Source organism: Lagopus leucura, unplaced genomic scaffold, assembly GCF_019238085.1.
Source record: "Lagopus leucura isolate 7727_CA_CO unplaced genomic scaffold, USGS_WTPT01 Super-Scaffold_650, whole genome shotgun sequence".
Classification (NCBI taxonomy): Eukaryota; Metazoa; Chordata; class Aves; order Galliformes; family Phasianidae; genus Lagopus; species Lagopus leucura.
Window position 1 is genome coordinate 4980007 of NW_024962253.1, and position 23327 is coordinate 5003333.

Consider the following 23327-nt stretch of genomic DNA (forward strand, 5'->3'; position numbering starts at 1 on the left):
CATTCACTTGCTTTAAAGCTCTCCTATCACTGTACTTTAACTGTGCCTACAAAATTCACTGCTTTACTTTTCCCTGTGTGGGCATATGAGACACCTACTCAAGTTTTTTATAATAGTTTTGAGAAGTTGTCTAGTTTTTTGTTTGTTTTAGCAAATGAAGATGATAATTACATATTTCAGTTTATTACATCCAATTTTCCTTTTAAGTTTCATTGCACAGACTGAAGATCTTTGTGTTTATGATCATACCATTGCAATCTAATTTTGTCACTGTAGGAATGTAACAGTGTAAGCCAGTATAAGAAAAAAAGCTTTGGAAGTAACTTCCATTTGGAGAATATGCATTGAATGCTTTGCATATTCCTTAATTTTTATATTTATTTGTAAATAAAAGTAGTCAAATTCAACACATGCAATTTTTAAACGCGGAGTTCTTATGTCAGTGTGAACAAGAAAATTCAAAATTAGTTTATGCAGATAGAAATTTTAAAAAAATAAACTGAAACTACAATGAAATTCTTCTATCAATATGACTTTCTGTACAGATGAGAATCATGGATACCTGTAACTGCTTTTGAACTGATTATATACCTTTCTGACTGCACCTTCTTAGGAGGGAGGAAGTTTGTGTACAGCAAGGGAGTTGTTTTTGACTTGAGCTGTTCGCAGGCAATTTCCTTTCTTCTCCTTTTTAGTTAAGAGTATAAAAAAATAGAGTAAATAGAGTACAGGGTATTTTGTCATTTATGTTCTACCATATTAAAGCTGATCTGAAATCAGTGTAAAACTGAAGTGTGCAGCAACAACAACAAAAACAACCCATATAGTGTGCTTAGCATTCTTGAACATTACCTGAAGTTGTAAAGGACACTGAAAATAGCATTGCTTATTCACAGAAAGCCCCCTACCCATATGAAAAGTCACCTATAGAGGGGAAGAAACACAATGAGTACGTAGTCACTTCAAACACTACTATATTTGAGAAGAGGCTGTTTCATCTCTTTTTTTTTTTTTCTTTCTTTTTTAAATATATATAGTGGGTTTCTTTTTTTTTTCTGGATAAAACTTAGGAAATATTTTCTTAAACAGAAAGGATCTTTTGTGCACAGCAGTGGTTGCTTGTCAGTGCTATGAATAGAAAGAAACACAAAATGTACCAAATTGCTAATTATTATATCAGAGTAAAATACAGACAGTTACAGGACAACCATCTGAAATTATCCTATTTAATTTTGTTCCAATATCATAATTTTAGAAGAACTTGATTTGAAATGTAGAGTTTGCTACTTCAGGATCAGTATGCTTTCTTTTACTTTTGCTGATAGGAAACAGATGGGATTTTTTAATGTATACTTGAATCCAAAGCTTGCATTATGCCTGGACTGTAGAGGTTGGCAGCACTTACAGTGCTTGCTTGGAATATTTTATCATTTCTGTCTTGTCCTGTTTAAGAGACGAGATGTTTGCAGTAGCAAAGCACCTCAGAAATGTTGATAGGCCATTGTAATTCAAGTGGAAGTTTGTAATTATGAATCGGAGAGCTCATCTGTTATCTCATTCAAGAATGAATTTGTTTTCAGGTCCAGACATACAGTACAGGGCTGCACTAACTTGAGGTTTTTTATACTGCAGGTATGTAATTGTGGAATGTGAAGACCAAGACACTCAGCAGAGGGACCCAAAGACTCACGAAATGTACCTAAATGTGATGAGAAGATTTAGTCAAGCTTTGCTAAAGGTAATGCCTTAACACGGTGTTTTTTGTTAGTCATTTTGTAAAAATAATAATAATAATAAAAAAATACATGTCTAGGAAAATGACACTTTGTTGTGTCAGTTATCTAGAAAACTTCCACTTTACTTGAATTTTCAGTGTTTGTGGTAAACTATAAAGAGGCTACCAAAAAAAAGTAAAGGAGAATTATTGAAAATTGTCCTCTTGTCTTATTTCTTGCTTCCATTAGTAACATGCTGATTCTAAAATCCTTTGCCTTGTATAAGCAGTCAGTTATTTCTTTTGCAGTTGAAATTGAGTCAAGTAGCCTGTCCTAAAAACTCAGAAGAAGAGTAGTTCTATTTGCCTTCAGCAGAGAGTTATGTAGGGGAAAAAGCAAAAACAAAATAAAATGTTTTTATGAATTGTAGTGTATAATTTTTTTTTAGTACATACATGGTCTTTCCCAATTTTAATGTGTCTTATGTTTTTTATTTCCATTTTACAAATGCTTTTTGAATCTGACTCTTAGGCTCTGGAGAATGTTCTATGTGCTTGCTCTTACTAACTTGTTGTGTGAATAAGTTTGTCATGCATGATTGTTCACAACTAAAATTATTGATGCAAATCAAAATATGCTGGTAAGTTAAATAATTAATTGTCAGATGCAGTAATTTTGATTGTATTTTACAGAAAATATCTTCTGAATTAAAAAGAAATTGATTTTCGTTCACTTCTTAAAGTCCAAAAGTCTAAGATCACAAGAATAATTTCTAGATGAGATAATTAGGGAACAAAAAGCTAATTTTTTTTTTTTTTTTTTAATTCACTTAGGGTGATAAGTCTGTCAGGGTTATGCGTTCATTACTGGCAGCTCAGCAGACATTTGTGGATCGGCTGGTTCATGTAATGAAAGCAGTGCAGCGTGAAAGTGGAAATCGTAAGAAAAAGGTAAATAAGAGATTGGAAAACTTATCTCTGGGTAGAAATTAACAGCATGAATGTCAGCTTTTAATGAAAAATTCTTAGCACTGAGATGTTACAGGACAGATGTTACACAACTGTTACATAATTTCAGCTAATTTTAAACATAGGAGAATATTAGATGGGTCAAGGTTATAAAGTGCTCTCAAACTTCAAAGGTGGAAAAAAGAGCCCCCTCAGAAAAGTCTCAGGTTAGAATCATAGAATCATAGAATCACTAAGGTTGGAAAAGACCTAAAAGATCACCCAGTCCAACCGTTCACCTATTCCCAATAGCTCCTACTAAACCATGTCCCTCAACGCAACATCCAGTCTTTCCTTGAACACCCCCAGGGTCGGTGATTCCACCACCTCCCTGGGCAGTCCATTCCAGTGCCTGACCACTCTCTGAGAGAAAAAGTTTTTCCTCATGTCTAACCTAAACCTCCTCTAGTACAACTTGTGGCCATGTCTTCGGGTCTTGTTTATTGCCTGGGAGAAGAGGCCAAACCCCTCCTCATCACAACCTCCCTTGTTGTGATGAATAAGGATGAATGAGGAAGTTGTAGAGTGCAATGAGGTCTCCTCTGACCTCCTCTTCTCCAGACTGAACAATCCCAGCTCCCTCAGCCGCTCTCATAAGACTTGTGTTCCAGACCCCTCACCAATTTTGTTGCCCTTCTCAGGACAAGTTCGAGGGCCTCAATGTCTTTTTCGTAGTGAGGGGCCCAAAACTGAACACAGTGCTCAAGGTGCGACCTCACCAGTGCTGAGTACCGGGGGATTAACTTCCTAGTCCTGCTGGCCACAATATTTCTAATGCAGGCCCGGATGCCGTAATTGCAATTTTTCTATAGCATTTCCCAGTCTCACCATTTACTTCTGCTAAACTGGGATTCATCTTCCAAGTTTGCTCTCCAGCAAAGGGTATTGCACACTGTTGGCTCGTGTTCAGCCGAGCATCAACCAACACTCCCAGGTCCCTTTTTTCTCTTCACAGTCTCTTTCCTCTTCACAGTCATAATATGATAGACATCTGATTAGAATGGACAGGTATTTAGATCAAAAGATTTCTCTCAAGTAATCCAACAAATAAGGAAAGATTCCTCACAAAGATCAAGGGTAAGTAGGTGTAATGCCATCAAAGCATACTGAAACTGAAATGCTGAGTTCACTGTGATTATTATATATTTTTCATATATGTTTTCCTTTACTATATTGTTTGTTTTGTAAGGCATTTCATCCATCATATTTTGATGGGAAAATGTTGTGGTTTTTGTTTTTCATTTAGCAATTTTTTTTTCCTTAAGAAATGCACATTTGAAATGCAAAATAATGAAGTAAGAAAAAATATTTCTTTATTCAAAAATTCAGTGTTTATCATTTTCCTTTATACTAGAACAAATATATACTTTTTACAAGGGTAGATATTGATAGGACAAGGCGGAATGATTTTAAGCTCAAGGAGGGAAGGTTAAGGTTGGATATCAGAATCACAGAATCACAGAATCGTAAGGATTGGAAGGGAGCTCCGGAGATCATCGAGTCCAACCCCCCTGCCAAAGCAGGTTCCCTACACCAGGTCGCACAGGTAGGTGTCCAAGCAGGTCTTGAATATCTCCAGAGAAGGAGACTCCACAACCTCCCTGAGCAGCCTGTTCCAGTGCTCCGTCACCCTCACCATAAAGAAGTTCTTGCACACATCTGTGCAGAAGTTTCTATGCTCCAGTTTCTGGCCTTTTCCCCTTGTCCTGTCTCCACACACTGCTGAAAAGAGTCTGACCTTGCCACCCTGCCCCCCACACCTTAGATATTTATAGACCTGGTTACTGTGACAGAAGTAACATGTTGGAATAACATGAAGAGCTGGTGATGAGATGATGACAAGAAAGAACAAGTCACGGAAGACATGAGAACATAGCAAACAGAGGTCGTTGTGATGATTTTTATGATGTTGTGAATTGTCATGCAACGCAAGAATCATGCAATGACTGAGGTTCAGTGGCACCTCAGTAGGTCAACTTGTCTTACCCATTTCTCAAACATATCCCTTGTTAGTAGGGCTAGTCCTATACAGCTTTTTGATATTTCCAAGGGCAGAGACTCTCCAAGGATTCTAAACAATATTATCCATTGTTCACTCTTCCTCACAGTGAGCAGGTGTTTCCTGACTTTCAGTTGTACCCTCCCCATGCTCGTATTTTTGTCCCTCCTCCTTCTTATTGTGGCATTGGGCATCACTGAAAAGAGTCTAGCTCTCTTGGTTGCTCCCTCTCTTGATGTGTTTCTGTACGTGAGTAAAATCCACCCTGTCCCTTCTCTGAAGCCAGGCACTGTGACTCTCTCCATTATGCCCAAGTTTATCTTGTAGTTTGGGTCCCAGAACTGGACACAGCACTCCAGGTGCAACCTCATCAATACTGATTGAAGAGGATCAATCATCTCCCTCGAGTTCTGGTCAATATGCCTAATGCATCCAATACCATTAGCCTTCTTTACTGCAAAGTGTCTACCAGACCTTCAGTTTTTTTGTTCATTTGTTTGTTTGTGCAATGAAATTTATGCCAGTGTAAGAAATCAAGAAATTCAGCTAACAAGACTTATTTTGTTGCAAGAGCAAAAATCAAAAAGCTATTCCTTTGTAAGATGAGTGTATAATTACATGAAACAGAACTGTTAGCCTTGAGAAGAATTTTCTGTCATAAGTACCTTCTAAGATACTTCACCACTCTAATTTAAAATTCTGGGTGAGCTTGACAGGTATGGAGAAGGAGCAGGATCTCCAAGGAATTTCCTGGAGAAATTTATTTTCTTTTCCTCTGATGTATACTATTATTCTTTAAGATGAGTTTTCGGTGTGATTTTTCCACTATCTTTTCTGTCTTTGGGACATGTTTGTGGAGGAAAATGAAACATTTAAGCATTGTATAACTTCTCTGAAATTTTATGGTAGTGCTATGTGCTGGTAAGAAAGGTATAATCACCTAAAGAGATTGAAGGTTTTTTCAATCCATAGGAATGTATTGCCTGCTTGTGCAGTGTTTTGGCAGTGTTCTCTCAGATGTTCTTTTTTTCAAGCTAAACCACACGGCTTTGATTTTTTGAAGCATAAAGAATTGAAAAAAATAGTGATTTATTAGTAATTATTATTTATCTACTGTAAGAAGACTTTAATTGTTCATGTGTACCTAGTAAGTATGCTTTGAGTGAAAAACAAGCATTTGATTCTTTTTCTTTTAGAATGAGAGGCTTCAGGCATTGCTAGCAGATAATGAAAAGATGAATTTAGCAGACATGGAACTTATTCCTCTTCCTCTGGAACCTCAGGTGAAAATTAAAGGAATAATCCCAGAAAAAGCCACACTTTTCAAGGTAAATGGCCTCTAAATAGATGCAATACAAACTATGGCCACCAAGCTTGGAAACATCAGTTGCAACGTTGAAATGATCTGACCTAGTCAAGGCAAGATCTAACTGTAACACGTTCTTAAAGTGATTGAATAACAGTTTTGTTGTTTGTTTGTTTGTTTTTCTGGAAGTATTTTTAGGCACCAAGTTCAAACAGCTTTTGAAAGATTGATAATGTTATGAAGTAGCTGTATTCTCCTTTAGAAAAGGGTAAAAATTTTTGTACAAAACTTCAATAATGCAAGTGGTTCACCAGCCAGAGATGTTCTTCCCAAGTTGACAATGCTTCAGAATTTATCTGAATCTTGATGAGTCTCTGGTCAGCAGGAATATCATTTATGATCAAAAATCAAGTCGCCTAAGATATGTATGAGCATGTATTCCTTTTTAAAATAAACCTCTTGTTAGGGGCTGGAAAGAAAGATGATTGTTCATTTGTAGCAATGGACTGCTTGGTAGGTCATGTAACCTAAGGATAAATAACTCATTAAATTTTACCAGTTCTGTTGATTGTGGTTATATGGCTATTCCTTAGTGTAGTTACTGAACAGTCAGTATGCTGTTAAAAGGACTAGTTTTGTTTTGCTGCTTATGCTACCTGGAATGTGGATGGTTATGCTAACCTGGACCTGTGTTCAGTAATGTAGTACCTCCCTATAAATTTAATTTTAATTATGTAGTCAACCTAAATATGTTTTACTGGTCAGGCCTCTAACCAGCAGCTTAAGTGCTAATTTTAAAGAAGGGAAAAAAGATTCTAGCTGCTCTTGCAGCATGTTACCAGGCTGTAAATTTATTTATACCTGCAAAGTTTGGTGATTGTGGAATGTATTAATTTCTGTCAACTTAGGGAAACATTTTTCCAAATACAGAAAATGTTTGACAACTTTGATACCCCACTCACTTTTTTCTTTGTATCCCTTACTTTGAAGAGTACTCATCTCCCACTACAGGCTCAAGTAACTTGTTTTTAAATTGGAGATAACTTTGATTGGCCTGATTCTGAATGGTTACTGATTTCCATTTAATCACTAATCTTGCTCTATGAGAAAAAAATCGGACTCCTAGATGAATGACTAATTTTTGGTACTTTTGGACATCACATGGCAGATTTATGGAACTTTAAAAAAAATGTATTCCATGTGGAAAATATAGTATTGCTGCTAAAATATTAAACAGTGTCCTTGGTTTTTATTGTTTTTGCGTTGAGGGAAGCGACTTGGTCATTTGCACTAGTTGAAATTATTCATGTCGATAATTGATCCCTTTCAATCCATTTTATCTGAAGAAACAACAAACAATTAAATTGATTTTCACTAACGACAACGTAAAATGGCACTTTTGCTTTTACTAAATAGATTAAGGAAGCAGTTAATTTTTAAAGATGACTTGCCTCTAGCATTTCTTTGATGTTTATCCTATAATTGTGTCTTTTTGATCTGGTCAGTTAAAATTTGTTTTGTTGTGACCTTTTGCTCAGCGCTTTCATGTTGAGTGGAATTAATGCCTGCAAACAATTTGAATCCTTCTGCCCTTTTGTCTTCAGGCATGGGTTGGGGGGTAGCATTTAGGGAGTGTATCATTTACACTTCACTAATTTTTTTTGTCTTTAAAGAGTGAAGAACTGAAGGGATTTAATTTATTTTTATTTTTTATAACATGCTTAGATCACAGCTGTGATATCTGAGAATGACATAGTCTAATTGATTCCTGAATAGTCGGTAACTACTTTAAGAAGTTTTGGATTTGCTTATTTTTTGCCAGGTAATGAGGAACATTAAGGAACTTCTGGTCTTTGCTGCCATGCTGCTAATAACCAAGGAGACTTCTATGTCACTCAGTTTTATACCTTATGCCTTATTCTTGCCTATTTCACTTACTTATGATGTTGTAAATATGGATTAACATTTTAGAAATGTACTGTACCAAGATGTTAATGTGGATGTTGCTTTGAGCCAGCTCAGTAGGATTTTCTGTTCCAGAGTGCTTTAATGCCCGCTCAGTTATTCTTCAAGACAGAAGATGGAAGCAAATATCCTGTAATTTTTAAGCACGGGGATGATTTACGTCAAGATCAACTTATTCTTCAGATAATTTCACTTATGGATAAGGTAAGGATTACTGTCTTATGTGGCATTTCTGAGTTCTTGATTCTTCTCAACAGCAAGACTGGTAAAAACTGTTAATGGGTCTAATATGGCTACTGACGTAGCTAATACATTTTAGAGTTTTTCTGACCTTTTTTTTTTTTTTATAGATCTTTTCAGATTCTGTTTATATTAAAAAAAAAAATAAAAATCTTAAATCAGCCTTTATTCATTACTCGTTACAGTGAAGAACTTCATAGATCAATGTCCAGTATTATTTTAGAAACATAGCTGATTTTTGTTGCTCTCATTTTAATACTTCCTTCTACTCCATCCCAGCTGCTAAGAAAAGAAAATCTGGATTTGAAACTGACGCCGTATAAAGTGCTGGCTACCAGTACAAAACATGGTATGAGTACTTTGTTTTCCAAAAATGCAGTATTGGGTATTTTTCTTTCCCTCCTTCATTGACTGTTGTGACATAGGTACTTTACTTAATATACAGCATTCTGGAAAAAGAGCTCAAATGTGTAAGATAAAGTATATAAAGTACTGAAGTAACCAACTTAATTGACCACAGTATTCCATAGGTTGTGATATGTGACAGTCATTAGACTATTTCCAGACATTATTTTCATGCTAGTTTGGTGTGTGGTCTTGGACATATCACATGAATACTCCTACTGACCTTTGCACTGACTGGAGGGAAAAAAAAACAACAGAACAAAATCAAACTTGGCTATGCTTTCAGATCCATTGTGGATAAGCATTTAGAATGTCACTGATATAACTTTCTCTTCTGTTGAAAGTTTGAAACTGGCTTTTTCTGTCCTGATTGGGAGTTAGGATAAGAGGTACAGTTATCAAGACCTGAAAATTCGGGAGAAAAAGTGTTGTTTTTTTCTTTTGCTTTGCTAGTTTGCTGAGAACCAGTTGAGTGAATGTGTTAGTGAAACCTTTTAATAAAAATTTGTATCTTCAGATGTCTGTGCACTCAAATTTTTTGTTGTTTCTTTTGCAGGCTTCATGCAGTTTATTCAGTCAGTGCCAGTTGCAGAAGTTCTTGCTACTGAGGAAAGCATACAGGTCTGTGATGTAGTATTTAAGTCTTCTACTCATCAGACAGTGTAAATTGCAGCCTTAGATCTTATGCATCAGTCTTTACAGTCTTTCCACTGATTTTTGTGTCTGCTGTTTAGAAGACAGATGTAGACTTCAAATGGACTAGATTGGCTTTTTTTTTGCTTTAGAAAACCACACTTTAATTGCCACATGACTGTCTCATGACCTAAGAGTAACACCATATATATAATTAAACTCAATCTTTAGTTGTGATACTGAAATTGTGGGTTTCCTGTAATAATGAAAGTAACGCCAGACGCTTTTCTGTATTCTTCTGTTTTTAAGATATTTCTGTTGTTTACTCAGTGATTTTGATACCTTGTTAAAGCATGTAGTAATGTTTTTTAGATTGAGCAACAAAGCATTTTGTCCATTTAATTTTTGACATCTGTATCATTCATTAGATTAAACAGGGGCATGTAGTTGAATAGTGTTAGACAAAAAAAAAAAAAAAAAAATCAGCACAGCTTCAAGCATAGCACAAGCTGTAAAAGACCTAAGATCATCTGGTCCAACTGTGAACTCATTGCTGCCATACCCATTAACCATGTCCCAAGTGCCACATCTCCATGTTTCTTGAACATCTCCAGGTATGATGATTCCATGACCTCCGTAGGCAGCTTGTGCCAGTGCCTGACCACTCTTTCTGAGAAGTTTTTTTCCTGTAATCTGAACCTTCTGTGACAGTTTAAGGCTGTTCCCTCTCATTCTGTCACCAGTTACCTGAGAGCAGTGGTTGACCCCCACACTGCTACAACTTCCTATCAGGTAGTTGTAAAGAGTGATAAGGACTGAGCCTCTTCTTCTCCAGACTAAACAATCCCAGTTATCTCAGCTGTTCATCCTAAGATTTGTGTTCCAGGCCCCTCACCAGCTTTGTTGTTCTTCCCAGGACTCACTCCATTGCCTCGGTGTCTTTCAGTGAGTGGCCCAAAACTGAAGAGTTTTCAAGGTGCAGCCTCAGGAGAGTTGAGCACGGGTTGATTATCTCCCTGCTCCCTGCTGACAGCACTTTCTTTACAAGCAAGGATGCCACTGGCCTTTTTGGCCACTGGGTGGACCAGGAAGCACTGGGTTCACTGCTGGCTCATGTTCAGCTGATTGTCAGCTAGCTGTTTCAGATTCTTCTTTCACAGAACTTAGTTCAGTGTGATTTTTCCTGACCTGTCACAAACAGACATACTTTTGTATTCATGGTTATTCTTAATGCGTTCTTAATTTTCTGAGATTATTTTAAAGATCTGCTTTTCAATTTAAAATTCATATCTGTTTCTGTTGAGTGTGCAAATATGATGATTAAAATGAAATGTAAAGACAGCAATGTAGAATTAAATAGATTTTACTAGTTTTGGTGGGAAGTGGGAGGTGGCTGTTACTTTAACATGACACTACTAGTTATTTGTGGTCTTGTTTTATGTCTTGAATTACTAGTTATAAAAATCATGTTACGGGTGATAAAGGGTAACTAAATGTATTGATGACTTCCCCAGAACTTCTTCAGAAAGCACGCACCTAGTGAGACTGGACCTCATGGAATAAGTGCAGAGGTGATGGACACGTATGTTAAGAGCTGTGGTAAGTGACAGTAATGATACTGTGACTGATAATTTTGTTTCTGAAATATAATAATTGGGGTTGATGAGTTACTGAGGCACTTCAATTTAGATGTCAGCAGCTGGAGGACTATACAACTGCATGCTGTGAGAACCTCTGTTGTAGCAAGGGTAGATCTTGCTTATATAGCCAATGAGGTCTGAAGTTTATTTAGCGGACCAGTCATTAAGTGATTTGCTATTAAGCTTAACTTTCATTTTTAATTGAAAGATTCTAATGAACAAAAAGCTAGTCATTAATTTGTCAGGACTACAGCAATGTTCAGGCTTCTTGCAGCTTTCAGGGTAGAATTAGAGGCCATGAGTTTTTCTGGTAATTAGCATCAGTACATAGATTTTTTTGAGATAATGAAAGAAAATCCGAATTTTCTTACTACCTAGTGCCTTTCTGGAGGAAGGTGGGTATGTGAAAAGGAGGAGTATTGCAAAACATTTCAGCTTTTTTCCCCATTATGATCAAGCAGTCTGCAAAGCCCTCAAGGGGGAATGCTGCTGACTAATAAAAGGGTAATTTTGAGTTTGACATAAAGTATACTTTTTCTCTCCTCTGCCCTCTTTCCTTTTTCTTAAAGAGATTAGAATTTAAAAATGCCTTTCTTTCTAGCAGTAATCTTATCTACAATTCCTCTATTTCATCAGTTAGATTCTTCATAATTCAGGGAGGTGTAAAACATTTGTTCAATAATTAATTGTCTGTATTTGAGATAGAAAATTCTAATTTGCTAGTAAAGGAAGTGATTTTTTTTTTCTTAGATGACACTGTTTAATTTCTTATTCCATTTGGATTAAAAGAAAATGTGGTAGTGTAGTTTTTGCTCTGTAAATGGATGCATAAAAGATGTGTAAGAGACATGTTAAAACATGATTTTGGACAGAAAACATGTTTTCTGTCCATTAAACTAAACAGCTTTTTCCTACAAAAAATGTCATTCAATTGTTGCTCTACAGTGTCTTTTTTATTTTTTTCTGATGCAGTCGTTAGAACTTCCTAAAATGGTTCTGATTAGTTCGTGAAAGAAATAAGTGCTTACATTAGACATAATTTATTTATCACATCCTAGCTTTCTTCTTAGCTTGTAACTACTACTGACACGTGCATTCAGTTTCATATCAATGTCTAATGCTTGTTTACAGTTTGATAAATATCTTTAAATGTTTGAAGTGTGTACATTTAATTTGCCCAAAGTGCTTTGAAATATTTTAATCCAAGTGTTGAAAGACATTGGATTTTTTGACACCATTATGCATATAACTGTGTAGCAAAAGTTTAATTTAGGTTTCTGAGTAAATTCAAATTTTAGTTTATTACTTTGCATTCTTCATATTGCTGATAATCTGGATTATTCGTCCCAGTCTTCTGACCCTCTGTGGTATATTGCTTGTGAGCAAAAATTAAGATTACATTATATGCTGTTGTTAACTGCACAGAACTTGTTGCTCTCCAGGGAAGGTACTTGTATTGATGCTTACAATTTACTTGTTACAGCTGGTTACTGTGTAATTACTTACATCCTTGGAGTTGGAGACAGACATCTGGATAATCTTTTACTAACAAAAACAGGTAAATTCCTTTTACTAGTATAATTTTATAATGTCATTTGTTTATGTTTAAATTACTAGTAGTATAGAACCAAAGAAGAGTTTATTTTGCAAGGGACCTAAAAGATCATTTACTTCCAACCCCCCAATAAAATAAAATACGTGACAGATGAATAGTAAGGAAACAAGTAGATTAATCAAATTAGGCAAGAGATAACATTTAGCTGGTATGTGGTATTGATGTTTGTGTAACCACAGCTTATATATATCTGAAGTCTGAATTCTTTTGAACAAAGAAATGTTTACAAACACTGGATTTCTGTACAGATTTCTGTTGGTTTATTTTACCATCTTGTGTTCTACTTTGGAATTTTTGTACTCACGAAAGCTCGACTTCAGAGCTGTTTAAGAACAGGAGTTTTTTCTTAAGTGATGCTGACGTTTTTGAAAGTAGTATGGACATAGTATAGGGTAAAACTTGTCTGCCTTTCCTAAGATCAAAAAACCTGTTGCTGTTGTCTTAAACTTGTATAAATATCATACTTCAATTTTTTTCTATAACAGCTTATTCAAAGCTGAAAAAATGAATGCTGTAGTAGGTAGCTGTGAAGTAATTCTAACTCCAAATATCCTAATTGATCTTCATCAAACAATTTAATGAATAATTACGTTCCTGTCTTTCAGATTTCCTAACATGCAGTTAAAAGCAATTTCAAGACGTACTAATTGCATGCCAGTTGCATTTTAATATTTTATGTACACTTTCCTAATACAGTAGATATTATGGCAAGTATTCTCAGTTGTCATATGGAATTAGATATAATCTTCATAAATTCCCTGATATCCATGATAATTCTCTCAGATTTTGCTTTCTTCTGAAAGAAATGGTACTGTGAACTTTACAGGTGCTTTTCTAAGGAATTGAAAACATGATGCAACCCCAAACTGGGAATGCCACATAAGACCTGGCAGAGCAGCGTTCACTCCAAAATTTTTTCTTGCTTCTGAACACTTTTTTTTTTTTTTTTCTTTCTTTTTTTAAAGAAAGCCGGGCCCCTGAAAAGTAATACAAGTGTTCCATCAGAATAACTGATGGTCACGGTCATACCAGAGCCCTACTGAAGCTGGGTTTTTATTTTTCCCAGCTATTTGTAAAAGTGATTAGGGTCTTAATGTCCTACCTGTTACAAATACATGATTGAGGGAGCAGAAGTAGTAGAAGTTACTATTTAATTAAATGAGATATATCACAGAATTATAGAACGGGTTGGTTTGGAAGGGACCTTGAAAATCTTATAGTTCCAATCCTCTGTCACTAGACTAGCCCCATCCAACCTGGCCTTGAACGCTTCCAGCTGTGGAACATCTATTCACAGCTTCTTTAGGCAGCCTGTTCCAGTTTCGAGTATAAATCTATCCTCTGTCTTTTGTCCTGTCTCTACACTCCCTGATCAGAGTTCCTGCTCGGCTTTCTTGTACACCTCCGTTACATACAGGAATGCTGCTAAAAAAAAAGATGGTATCTTTTCCTTTGTAACAAAACCCATGTGTCTTGGCAGTTCAAAATAACAGACATGTGTTTTGACTATCTCTAATTTGTTTTGTTTATATCATTACTTTTTGTTGCATGATATGTATTGATAATGGGCCATGTAGAGTGCATAATGTTAGTGATCACTTCTAAATTACTAAGTTCTGTAATGGTTTAAAAGAAATAATGCATGGTTTCAGGTAAAATAATGGTTAGGACTCAAGAGGTGCAGTCTGTTTATTTCAAGTTGAATAGTATTATATATAAATAATCTCTAATTTGAAGTTAAACATTTCATTTTTGAAAGAGTTTGGAAGGTTTAAAAACAAAACCCGAAATGCCAATGAAAACAAAAACCCTGAAATGCTTTCTTACTTAGGAAACTGCTTTTCAAAAAAGCATCCATTTTCTTGTCTTTTTTATTTAGAATATTTCATTTAATTCTCTTCCCTGCCTCCTGTGCAGCAAAATAAAAATGCTGGATATCTTCTGTGTTTCAAGTTTCTGTGTTTTCAAGGAATTCTAGATAGTTTGCCTTGTTGATCAACCTATCTTCTGGAATTTCTCTGTCTGAATGCTTAGAAAGCACTTAGCAAGTATGGAAGAAAATAGTCTCGGATGAATTGTGTTGAGTTTCTCAACTAAGTGGCAGTACAAGATATTACCGTCAGGCTATTCTAACTGATACAATTAATATCATATGATGGGAGAAGTTAAAATATTTTAGTTGAAAGTAACTTCATAGCTAGATGAAGTGCAGAAACCCTTAATAAATATGGATATGGATTTTTTTTTTTTTTTTTTTTTGCATGCTTACTTTTGAACCATAGCTTCTGTAGGTGTTTTGATACTTCAAATATGTTCATTTACTAATGAAGAAAAGTTAGATGATAAGTGTTTATAGTAAAGTAAGCATCTACTGAATGACAAAAGTGTAAATAAAATATCTTATAGGGAAATGAGACATATCCACATGGATGGCTTTGCAGTATGCCTGAGGCATATGATGCAGTGACTCAGAGTACTTCATATGAAAGTGTTGGAAATAAATTCTGGTAGAATGTCTTGAAGTAAGCTTGTGGGATAACAGCTAAAGCAAATATGTTTTCCCTTATTTGATCGCAGTTGTGCAGATGAACATTCAAAAATCTGTCAGGAAGTTTGAATTATTTATATGACATGGGTATAAAGTGTTTTTTATTACAGTTACTGTTTGTATAGTCAGACTGATAATAACTCAGTTTTTTAGAGGTAAAGCTGTGTTAGGAAGTAACTGTAGCTTAGTTTGACTTACGGGAACAATTAAAACAGAACAGCAGAGGGCAGTGCAGAACCACAGTAAATTCAGAGCCTGAAATTATTTTCATTTGCTACCTTTGTTCTTTCACAAGCCAAGACATTGTAAGTTGGGAAAGCTAACCTCTTACTTCAAGGAATGTAAGCTAGAAACACCTTTCTTAAATGGTATGATCATATATGCATACTCTCTTGTTTATATTTAAACAATTGAATTTATTACTTTCAGTATCCCGGAACTAGAAATCCACGTCTTTTATTTCTAGCCCTACAAAAATGTCTCGGGATCAGATCTGTTTCACCTCTTAAAGTATCTTCCCTTTTTTTTTGTTTTGTTTTGTTTTTATTTTTTTTAATGAATAATATCGTGGTATAGAAATTCAGCAGTCATTTGGAAAAAGTAATAAATCAGTACTTGTCCAGTTTTGTCTTTATCTTTAATTTATAAGCATCCTAATAATTATAAACCTTTTCAAATTAATGTGTAATAAATTTGAAACTGGATTAGAAAATGGAATAGAATCATAAAATAGAATTATAGAATCACTCAGGTTGGAAAAGACCTTAAAGATCATCAAATTGGACCACGACCTAAGATGTGCATATTGTGGCACTCACTGTATGTTAAAGGGGAAAAAAGCCTCTAAAAGAAGCGTGAAGTTCATAAGATGTCTGGTACTGAGAGGACAGATAATTATATATAAATATCATGCTATGTGGCATGAAATACTAATCATAGTGAAGGTGTCTGAACCCTGGCAAAGTTTGCTGAGGAGTCTCCATCCTTGTGGTTGAAATGCTTTCTAGATGTAGTCCTGGGCAAACTGATCTGGGTGGCACTACTTGAGCAGTGAAATTGGATGAGATGTTCTCCAGAAGGTCCCTTCCAACTTGATCTGGTCTATGACATAACCAATCCTCTAAATCTGATTGGCTTTTTTTTGCCAGTCAAGTTATGTAACTCTAGGAACTCTCAATTGATGACGGCTTTTTGTAACATTATTTCAGAACTGAAAAACTTTACTCAATAGCTACTAAACTAACATGAAATCATAGAACGGTTTGGATTGAGAAGGACCACAAGTACAAGTGCAGTTCCAGCATCCTACTGTGCGTGGGGCTGCCAACCACTAGATTGGGCACTCGATCAGGTTGCCCAGGGCCCCATCCAGCCTGGCCTCCAGAAATCGTCCATAGTTTCTCTGGGCAGCCTGTTCCAACACCTCACCACCCTCTCAGTGAAAAATTTCTTGTCAAACATCTGATCTAAAGCTCTCCTTTCTTACTGTAAAACAATTCTGTCTTGTCCATCTATCTGTGTAAAATATAATTTTCCTCTTTTTGATAAGTTCACTTACCAAAATCTCCCCTCTTCTGGTGCAGCCCTGGATATTGTTGGCCTTCCGAGCTGCAAGTATGCTCTACTGATTCATATTAATGTTTTCATTTAGCAGGACCCATACTGCCTTCTCCACAGGGCTTCTCTCAATGAGTTCTTCTGTGAGTTCGAGTACATATCTGGGGTTGCCCCACATTGTGCTTGGTCTTACTGAACCTCATTAGATTCACATGAGCCCACTTCTCAAGCTTGATCAGATCCCTCTGGATGGTGTCTCTTCCCTCTGCTGTGTCAACTGCTCCACTCAGCTTGGTATTGTCAAATATGATGCTGACACTCTTGTAGACTGCTGCACAACTTAAAATCATACCTAAGGTTATTTTGTCAAGTATCGTCACACCTGAGGCTGACAAATTTTAAATAAATGGTGTTTTGAGGAGCTGTACATGTGAAGAAAAGTTGCTGTTGATTTTTGGCTCCTTCCTTACAGATGTGTATCAGAAGGAATGACTGTGCTAAGTAAATACACTATTCACTGTAAAAGTCAATTCTCAGAATAAAAATTTTAACTAAATATGGTCAGAGTTCTCTCTCAGAAGTTTTGGTTTGATAATTCTCAGGGATGATGCAGAATAACACTGTCCTCAGCATCATGAACTTGGGATGTAAAAACTTCTAAAAGATCCAGGAACCCTCCTGAGGTTCTTGATCAACTATCTCAATCATTTTCTTTAGAGTGGGATTCCAAGTGTCATCCCTTGATTAAAAAACACCAAGAGAGCCTTCTATCATTATTTCATATTTTAGTATGGTGGCTTAATTGATCTTGGAGCTAACCAAATAAAAATAAATTAAACCTGTTTATTGTTTTTCATGTAACTAAATATATTGAATGTATTCAAATTTAAACGTTCGATGTACATTTGAGTCATAGCCTAAAAATCTGCTGAATGTTGCTGAATATTGAACCACAACTAGAGAAACTGTAACAATAATAAAAGATGGCCTCATCTTTATTTTATTCATTTTTGGGACTGAGGTATAAGTTGATGAAGTTCCTTCCAACCCCTAGAATTCTGTGTGTGATTCTTTGTGTGAAATGATACGTGTTCATATACACTCATGTTAATGTTTTTTGAATGGTTCAGGTACATCTTAGTTACTAATTTACATTATTAATTAGCGCCTCTTATTCCTTACCTCCAAAGCAAACTAAGAAAAGATGTAATTACTGCCAGTAGAGTTATTCTTTTATTCAAATATTGTCCCTTAACTCTTCATAATGACAGATTTGGATAAGTGAACTGAAAACAGACCCTCCCCCGGACTCTTTAATTAAACAGTTTCTATAATGCAGTGAAGATATCTGTATATATCAGTGTCTACTTCAAACAACTTACTTTTAAAATTCATTTTTGTAAACTAACTTCTGTAACAGTGTGAAAACACTATTCAGGGAAATTTTTAGCACAGTTAGATATGCAGAATGTCATGAATGTGACATTTATCAACTAGCAAATATTTAGTTTGCTTATTAAGTATCCTTGTGATTTCTCTCAGAAAATTGACCATGATGGAATTTGTTTCTTGAGTTGAAGAGTGCTTATGACAGATCTCAAGCAGTTTTGTCTGGTGATGGAAAATCTATTATTCAGTGATACAGACAGACAGATGACTAGCTGAAAAAATACTAGTTGTTACAGTTTTTTCAAGAATGTTGATCATTTAAGCTTGCTGAAATGAATAGAGGTGCTTCAAGTTCTAATACTGGCAAACAAATACAGAATCATAGAATCAACAGGTTGGACAAGACCTTCTAGGTCATCCAGTCCAACTGTCTACTCATACCAGTATTTCCCCACTAATCCATGTCCCTTAATACTGCATCTAAATGTTTTTTGAATGCAGTACCTCTAGTGATGGTGACTCAACCACCTCCCCGGGCAGCCTGTTCCAGCATCTGGCCATTCTTGTGGAGAAGAAATCTTTTCTAATGTTCAACGGGAATCTCCCTGTGTGCATTTTGAGACAGTTCCCTCTAGTCTTTTCACTAGCATGTCAGAGAAGAGGTTGACCCCCCACCTCACTGCATCCTCTTTCATCTTCCTTTCAGATAGGGAAGGGAACTATGAGGTCTTCCCTTGGCCTCCTCTTTTCCAGACTAAACAATCCCAGTTCCCTCAGCCCCTCTTCTTAAGGCTTGTGCTTCAGACCCTCACCAAATCCATTGCTCTTCTCTGGTCACACCAGGGTCTCAGTGTCTGTCTTGTAATGATGAGCCTAAAACTGAACACAGTACTCAAGGTGCAGCCTCAACAGAGCAGAGTTCAGAGGGTTGATCACCTCCCTGCTTCTGCTGATTGTACTATTCCTGATACAAGCCAGGATGCCATCAGCCGTCTTGGCACTTGGGCACAGTTCTGGTTTATGTTTAGCCAAGCATAAACCAACAGCCTCAATTCCATTTCTTCCACACAATCTTCCACCCATTCTGCCCTAAGCTTGCAGTATTGCGTGGGATTGTTGTGGCCAAAGTGCAGGACCTAGCACTTGGTCTTGTTGAACTTCATCCCATTGGCCTCAGCCCAGCAATCCAGTCTGTCCAGATTGCTCTGTAGGGCCTTCCTGCCCCCTTGTCCTCAGCCTTTTCCTTATCCTCAGTGCTCACATTTCCCACTGCATCCAGTAAAGGATGGGGATTCTCCTTAGCCCTCCTATCACTGTTAATATATTTGTAATTTTGTTGTTGTTGTTCTTTTTTTAATCCAGCAGCCAAGTTGAGCTCAAGCTGGGGTTTTGCATTTCTAATTTTTTCTCTGCACATCCTAATGTCTTCTTTGTACTCTCCCCAGGTTGCTTGTCCCTTCTTCCACAGAAAGTAGACACTTTTTTTTTCTCTAGGATCTGCAGAAAAAGCTTCTTGTTCATCTTCACTAGTCTTCTGCCCCGCTGGCTCATCTTGTGGCACAGGGAAATAGATTGCTCCTGTGCCTCTAAGATCTCCTTCTTGAGGAGTGACCAATCCTCCTGGACCCCTTTGCTGTTCAGGACTGAATCCCAAGGGACTCTCCCTACTGGTCTCCTGAACAGTTCAGTCTGCCTTCTGGAAGTCCAAGGTAGCAGTTTTTCTGTCCCCCCTCCTGACTTCATGAGGAATAGAGAACTATGTCATTTCATGATCGCTCTGTCCAGGATAGCTTCCAGCCTCCACTTCTCTCATCACTCTCTGTGAAAAGAAACAGAAAAGCATGTTCATAACTGGTCAGTTCCATAATGCTGAAGCAAGAGTTAGTACATCTATTTCTGCTTCTGTGCTATTGTGACTAAAGAAGTTATACTAATCATTTTCTAGTTTCATGTTGAAAACTTCTTCAGTTCTGCATCCACGTTTCATTTTCCTCTATGAAGAAAATGTAATATTAAACGTATTAGTGTCACTAGGGAACTCTGCTTTGGACGTAAAACTCAGCTAACGTTTCAAACACCTGTTTGTCCTTTATTTATCTCCTTTCTTTCTTCACACTGACTGCAGGAAGATGGTTTCTCTCTGTCTTAAGGAAATTGTCCAGCAGACTAGCAGTAATAGGGAAATGAGTGTACATTCAAGGTGTGGGGAGACCACACCTTGAAAATTGTGTTTTGGGTCCGTGGATGCAAGGAGAAATTTGAATTGTGTGAATGTATGTGAAGCAAAGCTGATGAAAGGATGAGAAAACAAGACTTGAGTAAAACAACTGAGAAAATTGGGATTGTTTATTTTGGAGGAGGCTGAGAGAAAACTGCAACACTCTGCAGCCACCTGAAAGGAAGTTGAGATGATGCAGGTATCCATCTCTTGAGGTGACAAGTGATAAGAGTTGATGATACTTGATACCATTTTCTTCAGGAGAGGTTTAGGTTGGATATCAAGAAGACATTCAGGCATTAGAGTGGACTGGCCAGAGCAATGGTGGAGTCTCTATCCACGTATAGACAATGTCTGAAGGTTGTGGTTTAATGCTGGGACATGATAGGTAGATTTTGACTTGCTAATCTCTAAGATCTTTTCCGACCTCTATGCTTTTGTGGTTCTGTGATTTTTTATTTAATATTTTCCTTTTTAATATAAAACATTTTGACCTATTTTTTTTATGCAGCTTGTAGTATTCTTGAAATGATGCATTTAAAAATTTAATTTCAAACTGAAAATCTGTAGAACATTTTCAAAAACACTTTTTGCCTTATATGGTTAATATTTACCATTTAAAAAGCAAGTCAGAAGTGTTTCTAGAAAGTGGCTTCTTAAGAATTGATGAATTCCTACATTTCTGATGACTGCATTTTTGTTTGCATATATATATATATATAAAATGTTTAGATTATGCAAATGTTATGATATTATGTTTGAAATTGGTGTTTCAGGTTGTTTTTTTGTTGTTGTTGTTGTTTTTTTTTTAATTTTTATTTTGCTCCATTCTGCATCTCTCATGAGATTCAGTAGTATTGAAAAGGGGAAATAGTTTCAAACTGGAAGAGGGTCTTCCCTCTTCCATTAGTCTAGATATTAGGAAGAAATTCTTTACTTTAGGGGTGGTGAGACACTGGAACAGGTTGCCTAGTGAAGTTGTGTATTTCCCCTCCCTGAAAGCATTCAAAGACAGGTTGGATGGTGGTGTGCGCAACCTGGGCAGGGGGAGATGTCCCTGCCTATATCAGGGGAGTGGGAACTAGATGATCTTGCAGATCCCTTCCAACTCAAACCATTCTGTGATTCTATGAAGAGACAGACAGTGAATGCTTCCCAATAGATTTATGGATAATACTGTGAACATTGTTTCAAATAAGCTTCAGGTAGGAACTAAAGTTGCCTCCTTTGAAATGAGGTATCTAATTTTTTTTTTTTTTTTTTCAAGATAGTTCTGTAGTAACATTGTAGACATAGTTGATCTGAGAAGGGAAAGGTAGTGCTCAAATGCTATAACTTATATTTCAATGTTGGAAAAACCCAGGAGAAAGTTCCTCAATTTTAAAGCATGTTTGATATGGTAATCATGTTTACTCAATTATTAAATATGATAAAAAAAAATCTTAACCTCACCCAAACAAAGGATTTTAGGACCATTTTTCTTATTTTCCTGTGGTAAAATTAACATGTGACTGAGGTAACATATTGCATGCCAGAGAACCAAATGCAATACTAAAAGCAGTGCACTATGTATATTAATATTTTTATTTTGTAACAAGTTCTTAAGGAGCAAAGAGTATTATGTAACTATATTTTATGTCTCTTTGTTTTCATCACTGATTGAATCTTTATGAATGTATTCCATAAAAAACACAAAACTTTTTTTTTAACTGCTCTGAGTGAATTTGATATTAGCTTTAAGTCTGTAGTTTCAGCTTGATAGCTGAAGGTGTAAGCATTACAGAAAGCAGTGAATTGTGCTCAGTTGCGCCTAGGGATTTATCTATTTTTTATTACTGTTTGTCATCAAGATTTGATATAATATGAGTTGTTGAAGTAAAGAATTGCATTCGCCTTTTGTCTTATAGGAAAACTATTTCACATTGACTTTGGTTATATTTTGGGTCGAGACCCTAAGCCTCTACCTCCCCCAATGAAGCTGAATAAGGAGATGGTGGAAGGCATGGGAGGCACACAGAGTGAACAGTACCAGGAGTTCCGTAAGCAGTGCTATACAGCCTTTCTCCATCTCCGCAGGTAACAATACTATTTCAATGCTAAGTTATTTGAAAATAGCACTTGTATAATGTGGAGCTTGAATATTTTTGTCTTTTAAGTTAAGATCCCCGGTTTTGCTTGTTTAGTAATCTCATCAGCTGTTTCGTAAATTCTGTGGGTTATGAAGTTTTATCTTGCATTTTGGATGTTGGTTTGACCTTAAGCAGTTTTTTCTCTAATTATTCTTTATCAAGTAACTATCCACTTAAGTCACGTGCTATTTTACTGCTTTACCCTCCTCCGGTTTAGGCTAGTGATGATCAGAATCAAATTCTTTGTCTTGAGAAACTAAACTTATCTGGATGAAGGTCTTGCAAGCTGCTGTGCGTAGTAGTCAAGTATGTTAGTAGCTTCTGCAGATACCTGCAAGAGGTTAAATCTTTTTAGACTTATTTATAGGCAAGCAAATCACTCTTTTAGATCTGTTTCAACAGAACACAGGTGGGCACTCTTGTGGCCAGTGATTGACATAATGGTTAAAGTTCCTTCAGTGTCTGGATCATATAGTATGAACCTCGAAGTACGTGAAAAATATCAGTTTTATGAAAAGAATGTATGTAATACGTATACAATGATAAGAAATATCAGAAAAAAGATACAAGTAGTTCTGCTAATAGTGAAATGAAGTAAAAATAAGGATTTTTTTTTTGTAGACTGATGTTAATAGATTAAAAGCAGTGCAACAGAAGGAAAAATAATGATGCACTGTTGGCAAACAATTCATATAACTTAAGAGAACGGTCAGAAGGGCTGACATGTATTCCATATTCTAAATGCTAAAATTCTAAATATTCTAAATTCTAAAATTCTTTGATAAAATTGTATTTGTTAGTTTTGAGACAATTCAGAGTTAGGTTGATTAAACCTAACTATTTCAGTAGAAGGGTCTGTTATATTGATGAAGGATTATCCATTACATTAAGTAGAATTTGCTGCAGAGATCATAGTTAAACATGAAATATAGTGGTGATTTTGGAATAAAATTGAACTGCA

General features: G+C 36.1%; 1 protein-coding gene across 2 annotated transcripts in view; it reads left to right on the plus strand.

Annotated features, from left to right (window-relative positions):
* The window catches only part of PIK3C3 (phosphatidylinositol 3-kinase catalytic subunit type 3), a 68849-nt gene that overhangs the window by 23792 nt on the left and 21730 nt on the right, over window positions 1–23327 (plus strand). For both annotated transcript variants that reach the window (XM_042862364.1, XM_042862365.1), the window contains 9 exons: window positions 1633–1738; window positions 2549–2665; window positions 5918–6049; window positions 8068–8196; window positions 8512–8581; window positions 9194–9258; window positions 10785–10869; window positions 12394–12468; window positions 22145–22313. In XM_042862364.1, coding sequence (XP_042718298.1) covers window positions 1633–1738; window positions 2549–2665; window positions 5918–6049; window positions 8068–8196; window positions 8512–8581; window positions 9194–9258; window positions 10785–10869; window positions 12394–12468; window positions 22145–22313 — 948 coding nt within the window. The remainder of the gene's footprint in view (window positions 1–1632; window positions 1739–2548; window positions 2666–5917; window positions 6050–8067; window positions 8197–8511; window positions 8582–9193; window positions 9259–10784; window positions 10870–12393; window positions 12469–22144; window positions 22314–23327) is intronic.